Genomic DNA, 10605 nt, shown 5'->3' with positions numbered 1-10605 from the left:
CTGCGGGTGCCACCGCGCGCCCCAAGCTCCGCAACCCTGCGGCGGGCGGCATGGGATAACGCGGCCATGGTGCGCCGAGATCGCCTCCGCAGGTGGGTGCGGCCTCTACGGGGTTGTGAGGGGGTGTGGTCGACCAGGGCCAAGCTGAAAACCTTACCTGGCCCGCGGCAGTGCTGCTGCCTTGAAGAGGAGTTGCTCCTGCCCTCGGTAGAAGCGGACTCTGGGTCTCCCTGGCTTAGGATTTGGAAACCCTGCAGTGTTCCCAATTGATTTAGGATGTTCAGATCACTGCCTCGCCCTGGTGGTTTTAGGGTCTCTAAATTGTAGTACTGCGTTACCTTTGTGTGGACTGGAGATTTTAGACCCCGTCTGCCACTGTGGCATTACTTAGGATTTTTAGCTCCTTAAATGGCTCTGGTGGATTTTAGGATTTTAAAGATGTACCTATTGCCGTGTCGCAATTTAGAATTTCTAGACCTCAGCATCTCCCTAGTTTCTAGACCCTGCTATTGCCCTGGGGCGATTTAGGATTTCTAGCTTTAGTCATCACTATGACATGATTTAGAATTTCTAGCCATGGTAACGCCCAGGTGGGATTTAGGAATTAACCTGATTCGCGCTGTAGCAAGATTTGGAATTTGTAGAGTTTGACATCGTCCAGTTTAGGATTTTAAGACCCTTCAGAATTGCCGCGGCGCGACTTAGGATCTCGAGATGTGGGTATTGCCGCGGTTTGATTCAAGCTTTCCAGACCCTGACGGCGCAGTGACCGAGGACAGCGTAGTTGTACCTGGACCTCGCCAGACTCCTGGCGTTTAGTATTCTTCGGGTGTCATTACGAAGTGCAGGGGAAATAGGAGTGCGACCAAACTGTCGTCATGGTATTACTGGGAGGTATTTGCTTTGGTTTAGATTTCCAAGGTAGTGCGTCTTCTCATTGCGATGCCGTCAGGTGGGCAGATTTGGTGGTATTAGATAATACCCTTCCCATTTACAAGATGAAAAAATCAAGGTGCAGAAGGTTAATTTCCACAAAGTTTGTTACTGGATTTTGCTGAATGCATACTCTCAAATCATGGATCAGATAATGAAGAGTCAACCAAAAAATGTTTAATCTATTTTGTCTACTGATTGCCTGATTGATAAAAATCCTGAAATGTTCTCGGAGCATTTTTACTGAGGTAATTAAGACAGAGAATGGCTCCCTGCTGGGTTTTGTCTTTCCTTTCTGGGAGTGCAGCGTGTGAGCTTGAGTAAGAGTGCGAGTGTCAGATGCTTCGTTTTTTACAACTCCCCAGTGCTAGCTGGAAGCCCCTTAGTTTGCCGCTGTTGGAGCCCATCCCTAGCTCTGCTGAGTCACTGCACATTCAGCTGCTGGAATGGTGAATGGGTGCTACAAGAGGCAACGCGAAAATGTATGAAATGAGACAGGACAGAGTGCGCTCAGAAAATAACCGAAACGCAACACCTTTTGTCATTTACCTTTCAAGGAGGTATTGGGATGTAGCCTGTTACTGTTTCAGGGAACAGACTGATAGACATCAGGTTCCAGCACTTTTCAACTCATTCCTAGTATTACCTTAAAAGGTAGAATTGTATCTGTTTTACAGACAGATAACTTCAGGAGGAGGTATAGATTGCCTTACTAATCTCTAAGGCAGAAACAGGGGGGCTGAGATTCTCTAAGGGGCATGGTTATTTTTTTCTTTCTTTTTGGTCCGGGGGATTGAACTCAGGACCTTGTGCTTTTGAGGCAAGTGTGATGCCACTGAGCTAAATCCCCGGTCCCAGGAGCATGATTATTTTAGCACTGTGGGACCATCAGTTTATTTTGAGTTAAAAAAAAAATTTTTTTTTTTGAATTGGATTAGTTTGTATTGGGGTTTAGATTACAGGTAATACCGTGGTAGGGTGTGTGTCCACTAGGACTTTATTGATTGATTTCCTTTATTTGTAGCTTTTCTCTTGAATGCTTTTAGTTTTGGAGGGTACTGTTTATATCCTATTTCGAGAAAACTTGTCATAGTTCTTTCCCTGGTGACCATTGGAAGTCACAGACTGATACAGAGGAAATTGTTTCTAATTCCTCTTCAACACTTGTAGTCAATGTGGATAAACTGACCTGGATGAACCTTTGAAGTTCTGTGAATGGCAAGGCTAGGTGTACAAACCAGTGCTTCCTTCCAAAGACAAAACTAATTCCAACATGCCAGGTATGAGCTCTGCCTAATCGTGGGGTGGGGGAGTTCAGGGGGCAGACCCTATGAAATTAAATAAATGGGCATTTCTTCAGCTGTCTACTAAGAAAAGCAGAAATGTAATCAGCTGCCCAGACTTCTCAAAGATATTAGATATTTGGTGTCATGACAAAGCTGCTTATGGTTGGAATATACTGTGCAACAGCTATCGTCTGGTTTTTACACACTCTTTGCCCTGAACAGTTTCTCAGCCCAAATCCAGACAGTAGTGCTCAATAGGGCTTTACTTAGGCCAGAAGGTTGATAAATATTAAAAATTACAAACACCTCTGTGCTTAAGGATTTGATATTTCACTTACGCACACTTTAAGACATTAGTACCTTGCATATAAACATTTTACTGGAGAGGGCTTTTAAGTAGGTGGTAGAACTTTTAAAGTAAATATGAGGGAAATTTTTTCTTCCCTGGAAAAACTTGATAAAAGCCAGTGAAACCTCTTTAGTGGGTATCATGAAGAGCTCACAGGGAGAAGCTAGGGGAGGGAAGTAGATTACATATCGAAATGCTTTTTTTCTCTTAAAACTAGACTGGTGAGCAAGTACGTGATTGCCATAGCAGGCAGAGGCAGTCACATTCTTATTGTGAAGCTTTCTGCTATGGTCCTTATGGGGAGCAGTAGTCATTGCTTGGTACTGAAGTTTCCTACTCAGTGCTGTCACTTCTGGTTTGCGGATGTGTACAATACCCCCCCAACCCTTTCTCCACAGGATGAGGGAGTGGTGGGTCCAGGTAGGGCTCCTGGCTATGCCCCTGCTTGCTGCCTACTTACACATCCCACCCCCCCAGCTCTCCCCTGCCCTGCACTCATGGAAGACTTCTGGCAAGTTTTTCACCTACAAGGGACTACGCATATTCTACCAAGGTAAGAAGTGACCACTGGAAGACCCCGAAGGTGTGGGTCACTTAGGTCCTAGCTGAGATACTTATGTCCCTTGGTATCTCTTGTCCCTTAGTGATAGGGAAGAATAGCCCTTTTATGTACTATGCTTGAAGGTTAGGGAATAAAACTGAGATTACAATCTCTGTAACCTGACTTTTTAGTAAAAGTATTTTCTCAGCCTAATATGTATTCAGATATTGGTTTTCTCTTTTGAGCGCCCCTAGTGTCAGGTAGTATGTTCGATATTCAGAGACGGAATGGTTGTTTCTCCCCTCCCTGATTTCATTTTATTGAATTGTTTTCTATAAACATGATTTGTCATGTGTTCCCAAATGATTTAAATCTTTCCGTTATATAAATTAATTTGCTGATAATTATTATGACTGTTTATCAAGTAATTATCATATGCCAGAATTGAGTTACATTTTCAAATTTCATTGTTTCATTTAATCTTTACAATAGCATTTGGAGATGGGTGCCACTAATCTCATTTCATAGGTGAAGAAACTGAGGAAAAGATTGGAAAACATTTCTTTTGGGCGGGGGTCAAGAGCAATAACGAAAAATGTTTGTCATAAACCGTTTTTCATTATTGCTCCTGACCTCCTCTCATTTGCTATATTCAATTAAGTGTAAGTATATAATTTTCTTTACGATAGTTGTTTGGTTTGTTTCCAGATTGTCAATATCTGGCATTGCACTGATTAAGACTAAAGCTCCTAGGCTACAGTGCATAAAAATTTTAATTGGTACTAATTAAATTATTTTTAAAAACTAACCAAATTTTCAAGCTATTGGCAGTATATGAATGTATTAGTTTTAATCTAATACTATTAGCAAAATATTTTGTTTGGCTAACTTTAAAGCTATTTAATGATCCATATTGTAATACACATTTAAAATCTGCCTTGATTGACCCTTTTTTGTAGTTGATAGAATTTTACAACACACAGCATTAGGCTTTTGATGTTGCATTGGTTCACTTCTGAAATAATTGTTAGACCAACAGCATAAGCTAAGGCATTCACTGGGAGAAGCTGCCATACCTTAGAGAATTTTTGTGATAAATTAGTGATAAGGTAGAAAGCATTTTTGGCTTTTGTTGTAATTATGTCTTTAACTTTGAAAGTTTGCTTTTTACTGTGAAAAACAGTCTACATATTAATAATGCAAAATAGAGGAAGAAATTAGGATATGCTTTTGGAGAAAAATCTGGGTGAAAGTGAGCAACCTGCCTTTGAATATTTGCATATAAAGTCTATGCTACATTTTAAATATACTGATTCAAAAGAGAAAGTGCCTGTTCTTAAAGCAATAAGCTTGAATTTAAAAAAAGCAATATATCATTTTAATGTCATTACTTTAGTAACAGATTCTTGTCCTTTGAACTGTTAGATTACTTAGATATTTAACATCTTAAAAGGTTATTTTTTCAGAGAATTGGCCTAACTGATCTTTCCTTTTTTCCCAGACTCTTTGGGTGTTGTTGGAAGTCCTGAGATAGTTGTGCTTTTACATGGCTTTCCAACTTCCAGCTATGATTGGTATAAGGTAATGATTTCTAGATCCTACTGTATCTTTAAAAAATCCTAAGTCAAGGATTTTCTTGTCAGCACTAAAAGGCTCTTGCATATTTGAATTGCTTAATAATACAGCATCAACATTGAACTCTTTCTCATTTACTCTATTGGAGTAAAAAGCTCTTTGGCAGTCTGGAAGGATCATTGCCAAGCTAAAAATGCTAGTTCTGTCCTTGATAGAGATTAATTACTAGGAATCAAGCACTTTCAAAGAGAATCATCTGTGGGGCCTATTGTGGCTTCATGAGACTTTATCAAGTAACTTGCTTTATCCAAATCTGTGTTTAATTGAGATTGGGATGAAGTGTCTTGTTGCTGTGAGTGGAGGGGTGGCACAGGAGTAGAAAATCCAAATCACGCTTTTTTTCCTATAGATTTGGGAAGGTCTGACCCTGAGGTTTCATCGAGTGATTGCTCTTGATTTCTTAGGCTTTGGATTCAGTGACAAACCAGTAAGCAGAACCTATATGGGGCTGGTGTGGGGGGTGGGATAGGTGTGGTGGAATAGGTCAGCACAGATCTGCACCTGTGACTTTATCCTGTATATCTGGCCTTTCCCTTCCTTAGAGGCCACATCACTATTCCATATTTGAGCAAGCCAGCATTGTGGAGGCGCTTTTGCGGCACCTGGGACTCCAAAACCGCAGGATCAATCTATTGTCTCATGATTATGGCGATATTGTTGCTCAGGAACTGCTGTATAGGTCAGTGAAGCCATAGACTTCTGTTACCCTAACTTACAACGCTGAAAAAATAAAGTAGTTCCTAGATCCATCCTACCCCTTTCCCTGGGGGGAACTGTCTTCGTTACTGCATTGGTCTGCTCAGCAACATGTTTCCTCATCCCTTGTTCTAGGTACAAGCAGAATCGGTCTGGTCGGCTTACCATAAAGAGTCTCTGTCTGTCGAATGGAGGTAACTGTCTTAGTGGTAGGTGGAATTGGGATTTAGCCTAGAAGGGCCACTTTAGATGTCATGGGGTGATAAGAGACAACCTGATAACCATATATACAATGAAACTAGGTCTTTCACCTTTTGTGTCACGAACTGCTTTGATGGTCCGATAATATTTATGGACCTTTTCTCAGAATTGTTTTAAATATAGAAAATGAGATCAACAGAAGTACAAATTTAAGTGATTATATTGAATGGAATCTAAGAAGCTGCACTGTAGTCATATTTTTTTGCAGTGCATTAGACAGACCTAATGGTGAGTCCAGTAACACTGACTAGAAGTACTGAGTGCAAATGCTGTTTTGCTGTATCTGTAAGAACTGCAGTGGGTTATGAAAGAATAGATTCCAAGCTAGAAGGCCACAGGTGTTTCTAGTATGTCTGTGGTATTAGTATTAGATTCTTAAAAGTCTTAATTAGATGCTAGCACTCAGTTTCAGTTAGAAATTAGTGACCCTGAATTAGACCTTTCAGAGATGCTTGTTTTATGTACCATTGAGCACATCTTGTAAATCCACGAATATCTAAATGTCCCAAGTGCTTTATGGACAGCTTGGAAGAGTAAGAGTTCTCTGTTTCTCCCACTGACTCTGGAAAAATATGAAAAAGAAAAAACTAGGTGTTTTGTTGTTTTGTTTAAGACTTATACTTACTGAACAATTGCTCTGTGTTGGCAGCCCAGATCATTAACACCACCATTCTGAGCAATTGGAGGATATGTTAAGGGGAGCCACAGCTTAGTTATCAGCATTATGGATGACAGTATAAACTATTTCTCCAATTTAATTCACAGTTGAATATGGAATTGCTTGGAGAATTATGTGACACTAGTCATGCTTTGCTTAATGAGATACACATATACAGTCCCTTGTTGACTGAAATACTGTCATGCAGTGACTGACTGTACTAAGTTTTTATTTGCAATTCTGTTTCAGCACTAAATGCCTCAGAGGTGACAGTGAATAGGATCAGTAGTCTCCAGTAATGGGTCTGCATTTGAACTAAGTTTTGGTACAAGACTAAATGCAATGTTTTCTTCTAAAGGTATCTTTCCCGAGACTCACCGTCCTCTCCTTCTCCAAAAGGTTGGTTACTTTATTGAAAAGAGCCTGTTTTAAGACTTGTGCTGACATAATAGAGTGGGGACCTTTTAATGGCCATATCTGCTGTGATGGACCATAATTAAAGTCTTCTTCCTTATGGATTCACATCAATGAAGTTAATTTTTCCCTGCTCAGGCAGATAAAATCTGCCTAAGAAGTGGCTTCTACATAAAACTGAAACTATTTCTGGTGATGAAAGATGAACAGCAGTGAGAAGGATAGGGAAGGGGGAATAAGGGAAAAGGAAAAAAATATGAGAAAATGTAAAATGGACCATAATTAAAGTCTTCTTCCTTATGGATTCACATCAATGAAGTTAATTTTTCCCTGCTCAGGCAGATAAAATCTGCCTAAGAAGTGGCTTCTACATAAAACTGAAACTATTTCTGGTGATGAAAGATGAACAGCAGTGAGAAGGATAGGGAAGGGGGAATAAGGGAAAAGGAAAAAAATATGAGAAAATGTAAAAATGGAATTAAAGTGTTTGAAGTGGGGAGGGGAGGGGAGGGTGAAGGGAGGGTGGGGACAAGGGGAAAAAATGAGAACCAAGACCTGGCATGTAAAGGTACAAGATCCCAGTAATGAATGTAACTGTACTGTCTACCTAGAATGTACCAATAAATTAAATTAAAAAAAAAAAAGAAAGATGAACAGTATTTGAAGAAATACTACTATGTAAAGACTCATGTCATAAGCATTAAGTCTGAATAAACTGGAATCCTGGTGTAAACGTAAGTCTTGAGGATTTATGGCTAGGCAAAGGGGCTTGAACCTATAATGCCAGCAGCCTGGAAGACTGAGGCAGGAAGACTGCTTGAGCCCAGAAGTCTGGGGCCAGCCTGGGCAGCAGAGAGCTCATTTATAAAAAAAAAAAAGTACTGGGGATTTAGCAAAATGTAAATTATCTCTAAAGGAATTTGAAATATATATCTTCCATGAAAGAAAAATGTGGGTTGGCAATACAGAAAGAAAAAATAAAGCCATGTACCAAAATTTTCAGTAGATTTGGCTAACTGCCTTATTAGTTCTTAGTATAAATCCTTTTAACCTGGTTAACTGTCCATCTTTCTCTGGATCCTTAATTTTTTTTTTTTCTTCCACTTACTACCTACAGCTACTCAAAGATGGAGGCGTGCTCTCACCCATCCTCACGAGGTTGATGAACTTCTTTGTTTTCACTCGAGGGTAAGTCATTATGAAAGACTGACTGTAGCCTAGGAATAATTATAGTTTGGGGACAGTCCTGAGGTTTGGTATTTTCAAGCAAAAGTGCTGGCTTCTTGCCAAGGAAGTAGAAGGAATTCATAAATCACTTAAGGGTCAGACCGTGTGACCACTGACGTTCTAGTCAGATTTAGCATTCTAAATTCTCCCCACACTTACCTTTCTGCATTTTGGACTCTCTTCCAGTCTCACCCCAGTCTTTGGACCATATACTCGACCCTCTGAGAGTGAGCTGTGGGACATGTGGGCAGGCATCCGCAACAATGATGGGAACTTGGTCATAGACAGGTAAGAAATGTTCTGGAATTTGGTCGAAGATACAGGATTGCTTATTCTGTGCCTAGCTGGCTTGTTTCCTACCACAACAAGGCTGCTTTAGGACTGTGAGGCAAACCTAATATTGTCATGGTCTGTGCTTTCCAAAAAGAAAGAAGTCAAACATAGGATAAGCCCCTACACCTAAACCATTTAGTACTTTTTGCCTATAAATTGCTGCAAATTCTAATGCTAATTTTGGTTTGTAACCGACTTTGACAAACCCTTCTTTAGACTCTATTAGTACTAAATGCTTCAAAATGTTCGATCTCCATTGTGAAAGAAGTTTAAATGCAGCCCTCACACTGCAAGAGGCTCTTCATTTTGCATGCCTTTCTGGTAGCAACAGGAAATGAGACTCAGGATTTCCCTGTCTTGTACAAAGAGTTGCCATGTCTCCTGAAATGAGAACATGAGAACGTAGCTGCTTTCACTGAGGGATCTAGAGATGGTGTTATCTGTAACTCTTTGAGGTAAGGCTCTGTCTTTTTACCAGATGGGTCAGTGTAGCTTCCAGTATTTTCACTGATGGCTTTGCTGGGAACTGTACATTAAAGGGAACCATTCTTTGCTCCCACCCCTAACTGCCATGAAATCCTCAAAGATTCATTTTACTACACAGAATTGAAAAACAAACAGAACTCTTAAAAAATCTCTTACATTTTCCTTTCCAAAAAGCAAATACTGTTTCTAAGAGGCAATACTGAGATTCACAAAAATAAGTGTCCTGAAGCTGCCAGGCAGAACAATTAAAATGCATGAGTTTAAGTGTTAACATGTGGCCGTGGCATCTTATATTTAGAATAAGAAAATTTCCCCATTCTCTCTCTGGTACAGAGATGATGAAGCTTTATGGTTATGCACTTCTACATTTAGAATTTCAGAGTCAGATGTCAATTTAGAGATCATACAGTTCAACCCTTTCAAAAATGAGGAAAGGGGGGTCAAAAGATGTATGCTACATCATATCTTTGAGGCACTGAACTGGTTACTGTGAGGCCAGAATTGGAACCCAAGATGCAGGCTTTTGTCACATACACTCCAAAATAACTTAGCCTTCCCGAGACCTCATTCCTTGATCACTGGATGCACAGAACCATTAATGCTCACACAGGCAGTAGATATGATCACTTCTGCAGTCACTTGATGCTTAACACAGATGGAAAAAGCAGGCCATTCCAAAAATTCCAAGTTGCTTCTGGATTAAGATCCATCCCTTACAGCCATGTCAGGCAGTTGAATCCCACTAACAATAAAGGTTTTTTGTTCTGCACCTTCTGACTTACCTGTCCTATAGCCTCTTACAGTACATCAATCAGAGGAAGAAGTTTAGAAGACGCTGGGTTGGAGCTCTTGCCTCTGTAACTATTCCCAGTGAGTATCTTTATATTGATTCTTGATAGGAAACCTTAAGGACTATGGGGTTAAAATAATCAGAACTCCTATCACCTCCAATTAGGGTTACTAGATTTAGCAGATAAGACTATAAGACACAATTAAATCTGAAATTTAGCTAAACAACTTCTTATATGCTGAGAGCATATAAGAATTTATTTATTTTTAATCAGAAATTCAGATTTCACTAGGCATCCTTTATTTCCCTGGCAACCCTACTCCCAACATCTGGAAACACCAGTGACTTATGTGTAGACAGATATATAAAACACTGAGTGTATTACTGTAAATGTAGTTGGTACTGCCGGTTTCTCTGGTGTACACTATCAGTGAATACCACATTACATGTTGAATTGCTGGGACTGGAGGCTGCTGAGATTACTAATCAAGAGCCTTTAAATAGACTGTGCTCATTCATCTCATTTGTACAGATTTAAAAAGGAAGTCAGTACAATGCTTCCCACAAAGTGGTTAGTGCTCAAGAAATTATTGTTTGGTTTCAAATGTCAAGAGTCAGTTGTAACTGAAGAGACTTAAGCAATGACAGTACAGCATCTTGATTTACACAAAGGGAATGCTGAAAGCGGGGCTTATTCCTTTTGGTGCAGGGCATAGATGTGCTAAAGAGGGACCAAATGGTTCTATGTAGGAGAAAATGTCCCAGATGAACTAACTGGCAAACTCTCAGTAGTTCCTTGTAGCCTAACAATAGAAGCTAGGTTTTCTATCATAAAAAATTATTTTAGGGGCAGGGATTTAGCTCAGTGGCACCATGCCAACATCGTAAGCACAAGATCCTGAGTTCGAACCCTGGTATCGCTCCCTGCAAAAAATCACACCCACAAAAAAACCACACACACACACACACACACACACACACACACACACACACACA

General features: G+C 40.1%; 1 protein-coding gene across 2 annotated transcripts in view; it reads left to right on the top strand.

Moving 5' to 3' along the window:
• The window catches only part of Mest, a 19453-nt gene that overhangs the window by 5545 nt on the left and 3303 nt on the right, over positions 1 to 10605 (top strand). Inside the window, exons 1-10 of one of the 2 annotated variants that reach the window (XM_010633524.1) lie at positions 7 to 92; positions 2967 to 3121; positions 4611 to 4690; positions 5094 to 5171; positions 5287 to 5423; positions 5576 to 5634; positions 6718 to 6758; positions 7891 to 7961; positions 8187 to 8288; positions 9613 to 9689. In XM_010633524.1, coding sequence (XP_010631826.1) covers positions 67 to 92; positions 2967 to 3121; positions 4611 to 4690; positions 5094 to 5171; positions 5287 to 5423; positions 5576 to 5634; positions 6718 to 6758; positions 7891 to 7961; positions 8187 to 8288; positions 9613 to 9689 — 826 coding nt within the window. In that variant the 5' untranslated portion in view covers positions 7 to 66. Of the gene's footprint in view, positions 1 to 6; positions 93 to 2966; positions 3122 to 4610; positions 4691 to 5093; positions 5172 to 5286; positions 5424 to 5575; positions 5635 to 6717; positions 6759 to 7890; positions 7962 to 8186; positions 8289 to 9612; positions 9690 to 10605 lie in introns of those variants that run through there. The other variant, XM_010633525.2, reaches the window with a different exon arrangement.

Source organism: Fukomys damarensis, unplaced genomic scaffold (genome assembly GCF_012274545.1).
Source record: "Fukomys damarensis isolate Sample0158 unplaced genomic scaffold, DMR_v1.0_HiC HiC_scaffold_4, whole genome shotgun sequence".
In the NCBI taxonomy this organism is placed as follows: domain Eukaryota; kingdom Metazoa; phylum Chordata; class Mammalia; order Rodentia; family Bathyergidae; genus Fukomys; species Fukomys damarensis.
This window is presented reverse-complemented; position numbering and strand designations above follow the sequence as displayed.